At 29.0% G+C, this 19,584-nt stretch overlaps 1 protein-coding gene across 1 annotated transcript in view; it reads left to right on the forward strand.

Moving 5' to 3' along the window:
- LOC111686678 (putative neural-cadherin 2) overlaps window positions 1-19,584 on the forward strand; it is a 358,230-nt gene that overhangs the window by 139,448 nt on the left and 199,198 nt on the right. The window contains exon 4 of the mRNA XM_046946650.1: window positions 5,537-6,593. Coding sequence (XP_046802606.1) covers window positions 6,539-6,593 — 55 coding nt within the window. The 5' untranslated portion in view covers window positions 5,537-6,538. The remainder of the gene's footprint in view (window positions 1-5,536; window positions 6,594-19,584) is intronic.

Below are 19,584 nucleotides of genomic sequence, written 5' to 3' on the forward strand. Positions count from 1 at the left end.
ATATCTCATCATCACTAGTAAACATGTTTCAAGTATTATTCAAGTACCTCTCTCGAACATTTTATTTGGCAAATGGATGTACTGAATTGTAATGAATACTTTAGCTGTTCATTTTTGTAAATAAAATGTAATTCTTATGTATGTAAAAGAGTTAGTCCAATTTCAAACAATATATATCTATGATGATTTCCTACATATTGTTGATTTTCAGTTGTAAACTTTTTTTTATAAACGGGACCCTAATGTACTTATGTATCATCTCCAATAAGTTTTGAAAAACAAATTTTAATAAATTGTTTATTATTCCCAACTAATAAAGGGGCCAACAACACACAGGAAAAAACTAAAAATGAGTTTTAATTATCAAAATAATAGTATCAAGCAAGTTTTGCACCTATAACCAAAATGATGATATCAATTACCAAATTTGTAAAAAAAAAATAAAAATATATATTTTTTCCCAAATAACGAATTAATCAGAACAATTAATGTCAATAATTGAGACAAGATTTAACATTGATTAATTCATTAATTGTATAAATTAAATATTTAATAAATATAAATTTGATTTTTTTTCAATTGTCAAGAAACTTGAATATTATATGCATAAAATTTTATTGACTATTTAGGAATTATAAATATTGCTAGCACAAAAATTCAACATAAACTATTAAAAATAAATCTAAAATAAAAAAGAAGGCCAGAAAAATTTGTTCAATCAATTAAAAAATTAATCGAATTAATTAAAAATTTAATCAAAATTGTACACTTAAGTTTTAAAAATTTTCAAAAAACGAGATAATTATGACAAATGAAACTTTGTTTAAATAAAAAATAAAGAAAATTAAAAAATGTTAATTGAAAATAAACTACAGATAATTTTTTCTGTGCAGGGCCAATAGCAATCTAAGTGTATTTCTTTAGATATACATTTTTTAATTTCATATAAAAAGACCTGTCAATCCATGCGTATTTAAGTCCAGACACGAGAATTTTTTTCGAATGGTCCTCAGTTACCTACACAGAAAAAATTATCGGTAGTTTATTTTCAATTAACATGTCTTAGTTATCTCGTTTTTTGAAACTGTTTGAAACTAAAGTGTAAAATTTTGATTAAATTTTTAATTAATTCAAGTAATTTTTTAATTGATTGAAAAAAATTTCTGGCCTTCTTTTCTATTTTAGATTTATTTTTAATATTTTTTTTTTTGAATTTTTGTGCTAGCAATATTTATAATTCTTAAATAGTCCATAAAATTTTAGGCATATAATATTAAAATTTATTTACAATTTATGAAACACTTTATATCTTAAATTGTGTCAATAAAGTGAAAATTTTTGAAAATGCTGAACGCATTGTTAAAGGTCTTGTATTCCTTTAACGTTGTGTGTAATCGATTAATAATTTGATTGTTTTAATCACCTTCTTAATTGATTTATAAGAAATTCTCTATCAAACAGTTTAATTTATTTGATTAATAAATTAATAAAAAATAATTTTATATTTATTAAATATTTAATTTATACAATTAATAAATTAATCAATTTTTAATCTTGTCACAATTATTGACATTAATTGTTCTGATTAATTCGTTATTTGGAAAAAAATATATTTTTATTTTTTTACAAATTTGGTAATTGATATCATCATTTTGGTTATAGTTGCAAAACTTGCTTGATACAATTATTTTGATAATTAAAACTCATTTTCAGTTTTTTCTGTGTATTAGTGATTGAAAAATTCTGACCTCAGTATAATTTCTGGAAAATAAAAATATTCGATGATTTAGAAATGGGTCTCAGAAATTCTGTAATTATGAGCTGATTAAAGGGAAAAAATAATTTTAAAATTTTTATAAAGTATTTTTGGTTTACAAAAAATTTTAAGTGGATTGTAGAGACATATTGTTTTCCAAAAGATGAACTAACTAACTAACTAACTAACGAACTAACTAACTAACTAACTAACTAACTAACTAACTAACTAACTAACTAACTAACTAACTAACTAGCTAACTAACTAACTAACTAACTAACTAACTAACTAACTTACTTATTAACTATCTAACTAACTAACTAACTAACTAACTAACTAACTAACTAATTATAATTGTTCATAAGGGTCATCCAGGCTAGTATAGAACTTGGTTTGGCATTTTTTTTTTGTGGACATATGAGTATAAAAAATCCACGTCGGTCCTAGAGGGTTAAGATATGTCGGTCTGTCTGTCCGTCCGTCCATCTGTCCTTCCATGTAAACATTGTAATCAAACTATCGGTCGCAATTTTGAAGATAATTCAATGCAATTTAGTATGTGATCTTCTATGGTCCATTATTTCACCTAGTCCACATACAACTTAACCCGCCGAATCGGGCTTTTAAGTTCATAATTATATTTAATATACTTATATCTTGACAAAAAGCTACAAAACCAAGTTCTATACTAGACTTTATGACCCTTACGAATTCTATAATTATAGGACCTCATATGATCCTATCCCCTATGAAAAGCCCCCATTAAAATGCTCATAAATTCTAAAATCGCATATTTGTTATAAACATTTAAAAAATAATTGAGACAAAACTTGTCTAAAAATCCTTAAATTTTTATACCAACTAAATTTTGGTTTAAATTAGCTTTATTAAATTTTGCGAATGAAAATCGTTAACATCTTTCACACTTCACTACCAATAATTACTAAAAATTTCTTAGTGGTTTATTAAAATCTTAGACAAGTAATTTTATCATGCAATTAAAATTATGCAAATTAGTGTAAATTATGTTTGTTAATGATGACAATGAGCAATATTAATGATTTTAGCTAGAGATAAAGGTGAAAATTAATTACTAATTTTAAATGACTTAGTCGAATTTTCATACCAAATAAATTTGCTGACTCTATCCTAAAGAGAAGCATTTTACGCAAAGAGTTTAAAATATTATATCCTTGTTAAAATTTCCTCCTTTGACTCGTTGGTCATCATTAACAAAGCTATTTAAAAACCAAAAAATGAAAGTAATTATTTGCTGCTCAATGGTTGGCAAAGAAAAAGGATCTTTTTTAGCAAAGTTAATGAAGCTGTAAAAACAAAAACCACACAGTAGCACTGTGCAGGAATAAGAAAAAGAAATGCTAAGAAATCCAAGAAAATCCTTTGATGTAAAATGTTAATTTTTAACAATTTGTTGTTTGCTTGCTTGTTCTCTTTTGCTAATTATTGTTAAAGTCCTTGTGTCATTGGACTTTTTGCTTTCTCGATTATTTGCAATAGCAGCTAATATTTGTTTGGCGCTAGTCGTCTTCCTTTATTTGTATTATTTACCACACCATGGAGAATTAATTGTTCAGTCATGTTGAAATCAAATTCGAGTAGTCATTACGTTATTGGATTTTAAACAAGTGAAAGGGAAAATTACATTTGTTTCGAATTTTGTAATTATAAAGCAAAAAAAAAAAAAACAAAAATAAATAATTGAGTTTTTTTATGGTCGATTTTAAAGCATAATATTTATAATTGGAGGAAATATATGTATATGTTTTCAAAAGAAGCGTTTCGTTGTAACAATGAAATTTGTTTTAAAAATATTTTTAATTTTAAGCAATTTGTTTATATGAGAAAAGTTTTTAAGATGTTTAAATATCAACTTGGTGTGTTGTAAAAGCTTTATATTATTACATCAAATACACTTTTATATTAAATAAAGTAAGAGTGCTATAATCGGCTGTGCCGAATCTTAAATACCCTCCGCCAGCTACCTTCATATTAATAGATTTATTATTGAGAAATGATTTTAAATAAAAGAACCGCAATATTTAAATAACTTAAATTTTCTACAAATGCAAAATTTAATGAACATTACAAACAGCATTTTTCTTTTATATATTAATAGTTTCTAAAATATGCTTTAGCTATATAACAGTTTGCATTGTTAAATGTGAGTGCAAGTGATCATTGTATAGGAGTTGAGAATAATTATTAATGATCGTTAAGAAATTTATATTATCTTTTCTATATATAAGAGTAATTTAATTATAAGAAGCCGACCATATAATACCCTACACCTGTATACGAATACCTTGCCTCAAATATACTAAAGCCATTTACTGTTTAATAAAACTGTGGATATTTAAGTAAAATTTTGATGGGGGCTTTTTAGAGGGGTTAGGGTCAAATGAGGCCCTATAATTATAAAGTTCATCAGGGTCATCAAGACTAGTATAGAACTTGGTTTTGCAGCTTTTTGTCGAGATACGAGTATATTAAGCATATTTGGCGGGTTCAGTTCTATGGGGCCTAGGTGAAATAATGGACCGATGTTACCCATTTTCAATAGGCTTCGTCTACAGTACGATAAAAGGTTATGTGCCAAATTTCATTGAATTATCTCCAAAATTGCGAACTGTAGTTTGATTACAATGTTTACAAGCCCTTTTTGGGGGGAACAGTTGTATGGGGGCTAGGATAAATAATGAACCGATCTTAACCATTTTCAATAGGGTTCGTCCCTGGGGCAATAGAAGATCATGTACCAAATTTCATTCAATTATCTTCAAAATTGTGGCCTGTAGTTTGATTACAAAGTTTACATGGATGGACGGACAGAAGGACGGACATAGCTGAGAAGATGATTCTAAGCCGATTGGTATACTTTAAGGTGGATATAGGACCAATATTATTGTGCATTACAAACATCAGCACAAACCCAATATACCCTTCCCACTAAAGTGATGTAGGGTATAACAAGTTAGAGTGCTATAATCGGCTGTGCCGAATCTTAAATACCCTCCATCAGCTACCTGTTTATAAATAGATTTATAATTGATCAAATATTTTTAAGATAAGTTTTAAAATTTTCTCAAAATGAAAAATTTAATGAACATTACAAATACCATTTTCTTTTATATATTAATAGATTCTTAAATATGCTTTAGCAATATAACATTCTGCATTGTTGAATGTGAGTGCAAGTGATCCTTGTGTAGAAGTTAAGAACAATTAATCGTTAAAAAATCAACAATATAGAAGTAATATTTTCGCCTAATTTTGTATAAATATCCTAATTTTAATATAAAAGCTCATTTTATAGAAAAGCCCTTTAAGAAAAAGCTATTTTTATAAAAAAGCATTTATGTTTAAGAAACACTTGTTTGTTTAATAAACTGTTTAATTAAAAAAATCTTTTTTTTCAATTTTCATATGAAAAACTTTTCATTTTATAAAAAAGCTTTTCTTGCAAAAAAAAAAAACATTTTTATATAAAAGAGCAACTTATATGCAAATATACTTTTAAATATAAAAGCTTTTTGATACGAAAACTTAGCCTCAAAAGAATTAGTGATAAATGAAAAATTAAGGTTATATATGAAAACAATTTTTATACAATTAAGTAAATATTTTTTAAACAAATATAGTTTTTAATGTAAAAAAAATCGTATATGAAAATTATATAATAATTTACTTGCAATAAAATTACAAACACAAAGTAAATTCTATTTTCATTACATACTTTCTTTCGCATTCTATCTTTTGCAGCTTTTAATTGCAACAATCAATGGCCAAAACGAAGATTGAAAAAAAATCTACAGAAATACAATCATCAAGACACAAGAACTTTCAAAAGAAACAGCTTAAAGAAAATAAAAGCTATAATTAATAGAAACTCTACAAGTATCAAAAGAATATAAGACGAAATTGAAAAAAAAACAAACTGCAAGGAGCTAAAAAACGAAAAGAAACACTTAATAAAATATAACAAAGAAATAAAATACTCAACGCTTAATTGAAGTAATCAAGACATGGACAGCAACTAAATAAGTACGAAAAAAGAAGAGAAAAACTAATGAAAACTAAATAGAAATACCAGAAAATTACAATAAAAACGAATAAAAACAGTTGGTTTTTTTCTGTGCGGCATTACAACAGCAAAAATTAAAGTAATTAAAGAAAATCTTTAAGTTGCAGATGGTTAAACCATGAGAATTAAACTAAAAAGTATAGCACAATAACTTAAAACCCGCATACACAAACAAATCAATAACCACTAAATCCCTAGAAAAGTTGCTGTAAGGCAAAAAGAAAAAAAAAAAAAATAACAAAAGCAAAAATCTAAAAACAAACTGTTGCCATTATTTCATGCAATTTAAATTATAAAATTTATCTTTGTCATCGTCAACATTGAGGCGACAAAGCTCTATTTTTTTTAAATCAGCTTATTTTCTTAAATTTCCATGTAAATACTAAATGAAATTCTTTTTGAAACTTAAAACCCTTAAATGTGTGTTGGTGTACAGTGTGTGGCATGAAGCATTATAAATTGTAGCAGTAATAACAACAACATCAACAAAACACTCACTTTAACACACATTCAATCTTCAACAGATACGATTTATTTTTTTAATATTTTTTTGCATTTTTTTCCTCGCCCGTATAATAAAAAGCAATTTGAATAAATGTTTTTGTGGTTTTGATGGCATGTGGTAAATGAAACCAGAGCTGAGAAGATTATTATTCCATGAAATTTGATTTTCACTTTGAATGGACTCAACAGCTTTTAATATTCAAATGCATATTTGGAAATTTCTATTAATTGGTAAGTACGAAATGATAAAATGATTTATGTTACAATTATATATTGACAAAATATTAAATTTTTTGTTATCGAAAGAAAAATAGTAGTAAACTTTTAAAGTATATCGCAGAAAAAACAACATCGCTCTGGTTACATAGAGATTACTTTAAAAATGTCTTATTTATAATGTGTTATATTAATACTGTCAAAGAAGCACATTGGCCAAACCAAAAAGTAGGCTACTTTGCATTGACTGATTTTTTTATTACTTGTAAGCGATTATGGTAATTGCCTGAATTGACCACCTTGGTGATATCTCCACCTTGGTGTTATTGCAATTCATCTAGTCTGCCAGGACTATAAAGTAGCAATGTCAAATGTATCCTTGGCATCACCTTGAAATGACTTGGCATGGGGTCTAACCAGAGCACCAGATAATCTGGTACTACCGGCGGCTAGTTACCCGCAGGACTTTTCCTGGCTGGTCAGTTGGTTGAGCTTCCTTCGGGATCCACGTAGTGGCTGTGGTTTAATACCAATAATCGCGGGGAGATAATGTTGTTTTAAGGATTAATATATCGTGTACCTAATTAATTAGATAATTCTCTCTTAGAACAGGTTTGTATATAATGCAGCATATGCTGGTTTCCTGAACCCGATTGGTATTTCTTACCTATCGTGTAGTGGGATGTCGGCTGGGTAATTGTCAGGTTAGTATGCAATGATTGCCTGTCATCCCGTAGAGTACGAAGGAACGAACATGATAAGAAAATATGTGAAGAACTAAATATCAAATAACGAAAACTTAAATGGTTAATTGGTTGAAAAAGCGTTCTAACAATAGAAACCAATCAATAAAACCAATCTGGTTATATGGTATATAACTTTGGGGTTGCGCTAACAGGAAATATATCGACAAAATCCAAAGATTTCAAAATAAGGTGTTAAGGAGCGTTGTTTAAGCTCCATGGCATATTCTGAACTCAGACCTTCATCGCGATCTAGGGATGAGAACTATTAAAGAAGAGATACATATCGTGGCTGCCAAACATGATTCCAGACTACAGTAAATAAAGAAAATAATGGCGAAAAATCCCGTACAGTGATCTTAATGATCAGGGGAATGAAACTGATGAGAAAATTGGTGAAAGATCGGGATAGTCTCCATATATTGGAGATTAGTACTGATTTAATATGCCTTTTTATACGTAGGGGAAGTTTCTCGATGCTGTTGCCATCTGAACAGGATATATTGATTTATGCTACGCGACTATTTGTCAAGGAAATTATTGGGTTCCATTGACTTTGAAAATTTTGTCCAATCTTTTTGTTGGCTATTTCGGACTATCACATATGTCTCTAAGTGCTTTTGCTGAAACAACAGGGCCAGCTAAGAAGAGTGGTTGCGAGGGCTTAAAGAGTGATTAAGAAATGCACTGATTTTTAGGAAGTTATAGCTTTTTTTACTTCAATCAATTTATTGAAAACTCTATAACTCTGAAATGGTATAATTTTTCACCAATTTTCTTTGTTTATGTATACTCTCTGGTACCTAAACAAAAATAGCCAAAAACCGTAAAAAGATACACCCACTGTCGGGGTTTTTATCGACCCCCAAAAATTAGGGCCTCTTTGTTATTTTTGCTAATACATACATATCTTCATGATCAACATTAAACAAAAATTTTAATAGTGATTCTCTAAATTAAGCGTATACTTAATATTTCAATATCTATAAATCATTAACACGTATACGTACAGGTTTTTTTAATAACAGCAGTGACATAACCGAGAAAGTTTTTTATATAGCTTGCTTGAGCATAACTAACTAACCAACTAACTGGTTTAATACCCATTTGTAGCATTTGTTCCAACATTTCTATTTTTGTAATATATAATATTATTTTCTTCTCGGAAATTATATTATTTGATTATATTTTAGCAAATTGTATATATTTGTTAACGTTTGTAAATACTTATTTCCAAGAATAATAAATTAATGTCTGAAATTTTCTACAAATGCATTTAAAATATATGTACATTACATCTATTCAAGTAAATAAATAATTGTAAGTAACAACCTGTTTTGTGTAAAGACGTTGCAAGTGTTATCAATCAAACTAATTCAATTTAGACTTAAATTGTTATTATTGTAATTACTTATACAGACTTGCTATGAAACATTTTTGATCTTTGTAGGTGGTAATACATATATAGTAAACTTTTCATTATATTATTTGAAGCGTTTCTTAATTTCTAGAGTTACAGCTGTAACATGGAACGGAATACAAGACAATAATTTTAGCAGGTTCTAAGAAATTACAAATGTTTGTATACTAAATCAGGAGTATTTAAGTTTATTCATCAGTGCCACTGAAAATTTGATTTGAGTTTATTATATTTATAAATATAATATGTTATGTCTTAAAAATATTCCAAATATTGACATTAGCTTTAAAAAAGTTGTTTTGACAAAAAAATCTTTATTATGATTAACATTCAACTTTTGGTTTAAATTTGAAAAAGAAATTTCTTCAATTTCAAATAACTAAAAGCAAAGAATTTGTTATCATTAATTTTGTTAAGGCCATTAGATGGACATAAGAAGTAGAAGAAAAATAAATGTACGTCTTCCAAATATAATCTTTATAAATGACACAAAAAAACTTAAACTCCAATTTCATTATTAGTCTAGATGTTCATATTTCGTTCACTTGTTTCTTCTTTGTCTTATCAACCATTAAATGATAACTCATGTTATTGCTTAAAACGAAAACCATATACATTTCTTACCATCCTGTGATTTATATATATGCGAATGTTATTTGTCTTATGACTCAAGTTCTTGCATTTAGTTTAGTTTCCACATGTCAATTTAATGCTATTTAAATTTGTTTAATGTTGTTGTGTAAGATCAAAAAAAAAATCATCTAAAGGAGGAAATATTAAACATATTATTGTCCTTTTTTAGATTTTGTTGCATAAATGATGTAAAATGGATATTAAGGGTTTTCCTTTACAATGGAAAGAATACAACCGGACCTTATAATAAGAAGTTGGTGATCAAAAATAATATATGTATTTACAAGAAAGATACTTTCCGAGGCAAAAAATGTGTATCGAATTATTTAAGAAATTGCGACGTGAGAGAGATGTTAGAACAAAATTTCATCAATTTATTTTTTATATGGACACACAGGTAGACAGACTCAGATATGATACTGAACCGATACTTTAAGGACCAATATTTAAGACGTTACAATTTTCAGCACAAACTTAAAATAACTTCCGCACTATAGTGGTTTTAAAAGTGTAACTATGTAAAATTGTATTTCGTATTTTGTTGTTTATTTAAAAAAATATGTAAATACCAAATTTTTAAAAATAAAACATTTTGGTTTAGACAAATCAAAAAATATGCTATAAAAATTTTGGAAATATGCAAAATATATGCAATTTATAACTAAATATGCATAGAAATCCTTGCCCTGCTTATAATTAACAAGTTGTTAAAAATTATTTGCTAAGTTTTTCCTCCTTTTTGGGCAGTGCTTAAGGGAAATGAAAGTAATTTCTGCTATCTATATCTATTATGTTACTTCCATCGGATCAAATCAATAGCATTCCCTGAGTTCTTTTTAAAACACTTGACTTTTGTTAATCCTTTCATGCAAAGTCTTATATCAATTTCTTAATTTTTCAATATTTATACATTGACCTACATAATTGTCAAATTCATAGTAAACTATTTTAAAAACTATCTAAACTTTAGTAATTAATTTTACTATAACTACACTTCTTTTGTACGAACTAATGTCTTAATAGTAGAACTCAAAAGATTAGAAAATGTTGAATTTTTATACACATACAAGTATAGATGATCATAGTACATATATACACATATAATCGATTACGTTTGCAATTCTCTTAACTTAGACAATTCATTTTGGTTTCAGTTCTAATGGTAATAATTTTTACCATTGCTACTATAACTTGTTCTTCATAATCAGCCCACACTTGCCGCCATTAAGAACTCTATCTATATTCTAAATATATTTCTTTTTTTCATGACTTTTCCCCTCTATCGAAAGGAAATAAATGTAGAGAAAAAAATCGAACATTAAAAAAAGAAGAAAAAGTGTCTTCTTTCATAAAGTAAACTTGTATATGTGTCGTATGTTTGTGTTGCACATAGACACATGCTCATATGTTCATACGTACATATGTGTGTTGCACACACACACACACTTCTGCAAGTGATTGATGACATCGATAAGTTGTTATAAATTACACAAGATTTTCTTCAACTTCATTTTATAGAGTACAAATACAGTTGCATATTTATTTTATTTTAACACCGACATATAAATATATATAAAATATGCATACTAGGGTGGTTAAATTAGTTCCTTAGTATACCAGACAGGAATGTCGAGAGTTTTAACGTGAGCACCTGCCTTGACGGTCTTATCTCACGGAGGTCTTTTTCAACCACTGGGTAGACTTGAGAACGGTTTACCATCGCCCCTTTGTTCTTTAATGAAGAACGCCGGTGGCAATTTTTGTACATTGGTTCTGACCGGTCCATGCACAAGTAATTTGCTGGAGTACTCGAGCTATCTAATCTCTTGACCATATTATGGCCTCTGTTGTTTCGCCAACAGCATTTAGAGACGTAACCGGTAGACCGAAGTACGATCATCAATAAGCCGTAGACATTGTTCTTACTCACAGGGACACACTGTGGTAATTCTGATATGAACAGATTAAATCCTGAACATATCGGGACAAGGATGGAAAATTCAATGGTATCAAAAAATCCATCATTATTCAACCCAGCACACATCTCATTTAAACGACACATTCATAAGGAAAAACATACGACACATTTATTAGGTAGACGGGTGGGGTAAGCCCCGCCGAACCTCACATTCATCCCGTATCACATACAATTATTACCAAATCATTTCCAACGCTTAGTCCCACAGTCACTCGAATGCGGGGTATCTGTTGTTCTCGGCAACAGCACCGAACTTGTCCCGAAATATTGACTATTATCATGCATCAGTCTTTTAAACGCTACTTACTCTCCCTGCGAATTTGGGTTTGATAAATAGCCACTTCGTGGATCCCGAAGGAACCTCAACCAACTGACCAGCCAGGGCATAGTCCTGCGGGCAACTGGCCACCCGTAGTACCAGATTATGCGGTGCTCTGGTCTGACCTCTGGCAATCTATGCAAGGATTAAGCCAAACAGTAGCCTGTAACCAATTTTTCCATCCCGGTCAGATTGGAGGTATTGGCCACATCTTTATACCCCGGGATTGCAATAACACCAAGGTCTTGCCAAAATAACATGTCCTCGGAAGGAAGTATACCAGACATTAAAATTTTAATCAAATCGTATATATTGAAGAGTTTAGATGAGTTTGTACTCGTCCGATAAATGTCCGCCCATCTAAACGTCTGCTGGTGCAATAATTTTAAGGAAATTATCACTTTGTGTTGAATTCAAAACTAATATGATTTTTAAAAAATATGTATACTAGACCGACTCACAAAAAATGGTTTCAAACGATTACCCCATATTTTGTTTCAAAACAAAACAAAAATTTTAAAAAATAATTTTAAAAGACTTTTTTTTTAAATTTAGTACAGTACACGAACGGTCTTCGCTTGACTTAAAATATTTTGGGAATCATCATAAAACATATCAAGGTAAATTTTGAGGGGGATAACAAAAACAAATTTTTGTTTCCCATAAAAAGTGAGTCGGTCTAATGTATATGTATTGAGAATCATATTTTTCTTTTAAATATAAATTTTTTTAAATTTTTTAAAATTAAAAAAAAAAATATTAAAAAATCTACCTTAGTAATAAATGTGTATGTTTGTGTTCTTACATTCACATACAAACTTAATGTTAGAATATTTGATTTATATTTAGTCGTAAGATTGTTTGTAGAGACATATGTACTTGTCCTTGTTTAAAGTGTAAGATAGTAATAGACAATTTGAACTTTTTCACAAAAAAACTTGAAGAAAAGTAAGTAAGTTTAGTACACGGAAAGGTATATCTCTATTACTAAAAATACCAATCTTGGACAACACCAAGTTAACACGTCACATGTTTCTATCCCCCTGGAGTCATTTGCTACAAATTTTCTGTAGACATATGATTTTCATTTACTTAAAAGAAAGCTTCACTCATTACTAATTCAAGAGCAATCAAAAATCTACCTTCTTTCAATTAATATTCTCTCAAATACCCATTTTAATAGAAAGCTTTTGCAATTCGTTTTAACAGCTCTTATTTCTCAATTTTCATTTCATATTATGATCTCGTACATTTACAAAAATGTTTTATATCGTATGTACTTCTAGTACTTCTTTTTCCTGTGTACTTTAAAAAGATTATGGAATACTTGATGATATTTGTTTGTACATATTTATAAACTACATATGCTCTATTCTTTATATGTATATACTTATGTACACTCAATATACTATTACAAAGATGAGACATTACAAAGTATATAAAACTAATCTTTTTATCCATTTATTTCTTTTGATGCCATAGAAGGAAAATGTACAAAAGACTGACTAGCAAATAAACACATGGAATAAAATTAACTTGTAACATTCCTTTTGTAATTCGATTGCAGTTAAAGGTCAAATGATTTATATAAATAAGAAAGAAATACTTTGACAATTTTATTTATTTAACAAACATTCATTCATATGTATATATTTAGAGATAATAAAGAAATGGAAAGATAAATATTTAAGCAAAAATATTTAATATATTACAAAGGAATTTCTTGAACTTTTGGAAGGATTTTCTATCATTTTGAAAGTTAAAAAAATATAATTTATTTTTCTTTCATCCCTAAATACATATACATAGGTATGTCAACAAAGAATTTTAATGTTTATAATCAATTAAATTTTAATTTGTCAATTTGTTTGTTTCAACCGAATTCAGTGAAATTCGAACTAAAGTGTTAATAAGGCTTAATCTGTGATATTGATCATTATCAGAGGAAAAAAGATGGATAATCAAAATTATTTATTTCCATATACAAAGAATGGCTAATTACTGCCCAACAAAAACTCGATAATGACTACTACTTATATAACAGCTTACTTATGACTACTACATACCTATATCAATTTTAAGTACTCTTGTAATGTCTTACATATACTTAAGTCGATTTAGCTATGTCCGCCCGTCTGTCCGTCCATGTAAACCTTATAATCAAACTACAGGTCGCAATTTTAAAGATAATTCAATCAAATTTGGTACATGATATTCTGTTGTTCCACGGACGAAGTCGATTGAAAATTGTTAAGATAGGACCATTATTTTTGAAATTTATATAAATTTATACCCCTCATATTAAAAATAGAATGTTCCCTATTTTAGAGTTGATTATTAGCATTTTTATACCCTACACAACTTATAATCATTTTCTGAGTCGACTAAGCTATGCCCGTCCATCGGTCTGGCTGGCTGTCGCAATTTTCATCGGGATCTTAAAGGCACTTTTATGTTAAATATACACATATCTTGAAAATAATAAGTTTTATACAATCCTTTTCGCAATTTCGTACAAACTGTATCTTGATAGAAATAAGTTTTATACGATCCTTTTCGTGATTTCGTAAAGACTGGGCTCCCATACAAAGTCCCTTCAGAAAATTACTTGAATATCCAAAATTCACATATAAACACAAATATCCTGATGAAATTCAACACAAATAAATATTTTATAAATATAAATCTATTTACTTTTATTGGGATTGTACTATATTTGCGTCTCTTCTCATATAAACGCTTTTTCAGGAAATTAATTTTTCATTCACAAACTGCTCAAATATGTCGGAAACATTATTTATGAACAAGTAAGAGTATTATATTCGGCTATGCCAAATCTTACATACCCACCATCAAAACCCTGCCATATAAATTAACTTGTAGTACGATTTTTATAATTTCCAAACAGTAATGAGCGTTGTAGTAATTTTCGATGGGGTAGTTATGGACTGATCCTCGTAAAAATTGGTAGAGAGATTTCGGTTGCTATAGAACTTATGTGTGTCGAATTTCATCGTTATATTCGCATTTTTAAGCCAGTAATCAGGGGTAGGGCCAATTATAGTCCTATGTCCGTCATAAATCAGAATTATATTTCAGACGTCAAAAAACTGACATGTGCGAAATTTGATTCATAAACAACGAATTTGTGAATGTTTGAAGCTCTTTATACAATATTTCGGGGAGTACATTTGTATGGGGGCTATGTGAAATAGTTTACCGATTTTACCCATTTTTAATACCAAACATTTCTAAATTATAAATTTCATCTCAATATCTCTTTTTTGTGGACGCTATCGAGACAATAACAAAAAGACGGACAGACGGACGGACGGACATAGCTAGGTCTTAGAATCTTACGAGTTCTCAGAATAAATATACTTTATGGGGTCTGTGAACAATATTTCGATGTGCTACACATGGAATGACAAAATCAATATTGTTTTTGATGGTGGGTATAAAAAAATCAGTTTTAATATTCATATGTCCGACTATACTTTCTTATTTGTTTTTAAATTATTTGCAATGAGTGAAACATATAGTTCAAAAAACGCGAGTTATGTACCTTAAAGTGATTTTCTGATGGGATCTTTATATGGGAGTAAGATCGATTATTGACCGGTCATTATAATAATATTAACAAGTATGAATGTATAGTCGGACATTGCCGACTATATGATACCCTACATCAATCAGTATGTTAAAAAAGTGGATAATTTTATAAATAAAGCATTTAATTTGTTCTTTAACCGTATTGTGTAATATTTTTCCGTATTATTGACAAAGAAAATAGATTTTCTACAAGAGGGCTCATAGGCGATTAAGGCTAAATATGAGCCTATCCTTATACATTTTGGTAGAGGAATTCTCGTCTACCTTTAAGTTATTTATGTCTACACCAGTCAGTATGTATGTTAAACAAGTTAGAGTGCTATATTCGGCTATGACGAATCTTAAATACCCTCCACCAGCAAGCTTCTTATTAAAATCCATTTAACTATCAAATGTTTAGATAACTCGACAAAAGTTTTGTTTCCGTACTAATTTTGATTAGGCCCAGAAAAATTTATATTGAGTTTCGGTTGTAGACCTCGTACGGATGCCATGACTTATTATGAAAAGATCATGCAGATGCCAAAAATTAGGAGAACGATTTGTGTATTTTTCCGACATCAGTTTTTATAGTGAAGTAAATATGTTTGAGTGTTTTTTGAAACGATTTATATGGCTGTAAATCAGAAGTATGATCAATATTAGGCCAGTTTGAAAACATTTTATCAGAATGATCTATCTATACACGGAACATATTCATTTCGAATTTTATCGAAATATTATCATTTAATAGTGATTATGTAACTTTGATTGTCAATTTACGTTTAAATATTTTTCAGCATTGGACTCTGTTTATAATGTATATGTATTATGTATATAAAGACAAAATTCAAAATTCTGTATCTATATCAATATTTGGTAATTAATATTGTGAATCTAAGTGATTTTCTGGACCTAGTATGAGAGCTATGACCAAATATGGACCGATCGTAAAACAATTTAATAGTGAATTTATGTATATAAGAGCAATATTTTTGCTAAATGTATGGATATCAATATTTGGTTATGAGTTATATTTTTTATGATTTTCGGGTGGGAACCTTGTATGGGAGCTATGACCAAGGATGGACCGATCGAGAAACAAAATTTAAAATAACATTCATCTGTATAAAAATAGTATTTATGCCAAATATTTTATGGGTATCACTATTTGGTAATGAGTTATGTGCTTTAAAGTGTTTTTCTAAAAGGGACCTTGTATGGGTCCCTGTATGAACCGATCGGATAAAATTTCACAGTAATATTTCTTTATGTGAGGGCAATACCTGAACCAAATTTTATATCGTTATCTTAATTTAGTAATGAATTAAGGGCGTTTAAGTGATTTCCGGAGGGGGACCTTGTATGGGACACATGACCAATTATGGACCGATCGGAAAACCTTTCACAGTAATATTTATATTCATATGAGTAATACTTATACCGAATTTTATATCGATATCTAAATTAAGTAATGAGTTATGTGCGTTTAAGTGATTTTCGGGAGGGGACCTTGTATGGGAGCTATGACCAATTGTGGACCGATCGGAAAAAAATATTCCTTTATATAAGAGCAATACTTGTACCAAATTTTATATTGATATATTAATTTAGTAATGAATTATGTGCGTTTAAGTGATTTTCGGGAGGGGACCTTGTATGGGAGCTATGTCCAATTATGGACCGATCCAGAAAATGTTTGCTCTAAATGAATTATATTGATATAAAATTTTATTCTGTGATATTTTGTGAAGATATCGACATTGCGAAGGAAGTTATTAACAAAATACCAATTTTCCGGGAATATGTACTTTTGTATGGGAGGTATATGAAATTGTGGACCGACCCTGGCGATTTTCCGCAGAAATGAAGCTCTTGCACAGAAACGAATGTATGGTGATTTTTATGGAATTAGCTCGCATAGTTTTCTAGAAAATTACATAAGAATGTGTAAAATGCTTATTTTTTCGAGGTTGTTTCAAATTTTTATTCATAACTTTTCCCGATGTGAACCAATTTTGCTCATTTTCAATACCAAACTGCTCAGGATAACAATAAATATTTTCGATGAATTTGGTTGATCTCCATGGCTTAGTTTTAACGTGAGCGTGTTTTACACAGACAGACAGACGCACAGACGGACATAGCTTAATCGACTCAGAATTTCACAAGGACCCAGAATATATATACTTTGTTGGGTCTCAGATGAATATTTCTTGGTGTTACACACGGAACGACAAACTTATATATACCCTCTATCACCACTTATGGTGGTGGAGGTTATAAAAAGGGGATTATTTAAAAAAATAAAGCATACTGTTTTTTTTAACTTTATTTCGGAATATTTTTACTTTTTTTCGTCAAAAAAAGAGATTTTTCCAAGAGGGCTCAAAGGGGAGTAGGGCAAAATATGGCCCTATCCTTAAAAATGTTGGTAGGGGGAGTTTCGTCTTCTTCAATATTAATTATGTAGAATTTAAAAGTGTTATTAGTGTTTGTAAGTGAATTTTGACCTTAAAGTAATTTTCTGGGGGATAGGGTCAAATGAAGCTCGTTCATTACAAAAATCGGAAGTCTTATTAAAATTTCTATAAAACTAAGTTTTGTCGACTTTTGTTAACATAATAGATCATTTAAATTAATTATAAGCCAAAAGGCCCTATTTGGGGGTACGGTTGGATGGGGGCTAGTCGAAATAATGGAACGATTTTAACCATTTTAATAGGCTTCGTCCTTGGGCCAAAGGAAGCGAGTGTGCCAAATTTCATCCAATTATCTTGAAAATTGCGGCCTGTACCTTGCGCACAAGGTTTACATGGACAGCCAGCCAGACGGTAGAAAATAGTTTAAGTATTAGACATAATATTTTTAATATGTTAATATTTTTCAATGAGTTTAGTTATATTATATAATACAATTTCGCTTTATATTAACTTCCAAAAATTTAACATACAAATTACTACCTGAAAATGACTTTAGATGTAGTGAATTTGGAATCAAATAAAAAGGATATCCCTCTTATGACAAGCCTGTTTTAAAATCAAAACTTCTTCAGGTTTTCTATGGAGTAAATTCTACTTCTTTATCGCTTCTGTGGAAGTTCTTTTTTGCTGGGTATTTTAAGGTGAATAATACCTACATATTTCTGTGTGTTTCAAACATTATCACAAACTCATAATGACTTTGGGTGTAATTTATAATTGTTGTGCAATAATATTATTTGATTGTCTTGTTTTGTAAAAATTATATAAATATTAATTATACATTTTGTTATAATTATATTCTTGCTAATGAAGGATATTGTTGGTAATATATGACAGTTTTATAATTGTTAATATTTTATGTTATTTGTTGTATATGTAGAAGTTGAAAACAAATCTTGTTTGCAAAATATACGTAAATTAGGGATATACAAATTAAATGATCATATTTAGGCCAATAATAAATCAAGCCAAGGTTATCTGAAACCTGTTCTAAAGTGAAGTAAAAACATCTAATGCTTTGTTTTGATAATCCTTTGCAAAACTAATTTTGCTTTGATGCCAAAATTAAACACATTCTTTAGAAGTTGCACAGAGTTTTTTTCAAAATATAGAATACAAGTAGAATATTGGTGAACCAATCTATAACATATTTGGTAGCAATACTGTCCGAAATAGATACATTGTCTACTTTAACAAACTGCTGGGTACAATCAACAAATTTTTGCAAATTTCTACCCCTAATCTTTACACTACCATTGCTTTTGTATTTACTTAAACAGAAATTTTCATACTTTCCGCTACGTACTATAAATAGCTCATGTTTTCATATTCGAATAAGTAGTTATGAATGTCTGTAGCAGAAATTCGTAAGCATTAACATACCGTCTTGGCCAGATATACTACTTTAAACCTAGAACTATTATCACATATTCCTCATACAGTTTAAATACCACAAGCATATGTTTGTGTTTCGTACACATATGTATTTTTCTGTTTGGAGAACAAACCTCTATCCAGCATTATACATATGAATATGTAATTTTACAAATGAGCACTGACCAAACTCATTAATTTGTCTGGGTTTTACAAAAAGAGAAATTTAAGTTATCAACCGATACAGACAAAGTTTAATTGTTGTGGTTACTCAACTATATGGCAGATTAGACGTTGGGATTCAGATGCATGCAAGTGCATGCAATTATATGCAAAAAGGTTTTTGGGTTTTAAAGGAATTTTTGTTATTTTTAAGAATAGAGAAATGCAATTTTTAGACTAATCACATTAACAATTAGGGAGAGTGTATTAAAAATTATATATGACGGATTTTTCTTTAATATT

This window comes from Lucilia cuprina, chromosome 2, assembly GCF_022045245.1.
Source record: "Lucilia cuprina isolate Lc7/37 chromosome 2, ASM2204524v1, whole genome shotgun sequence".
NCBI lineage: Eukaryota > Metazoa > Arthropoda > Insecta > Diptera > Calliphoridae > Lucilia > Lucilia cuprina.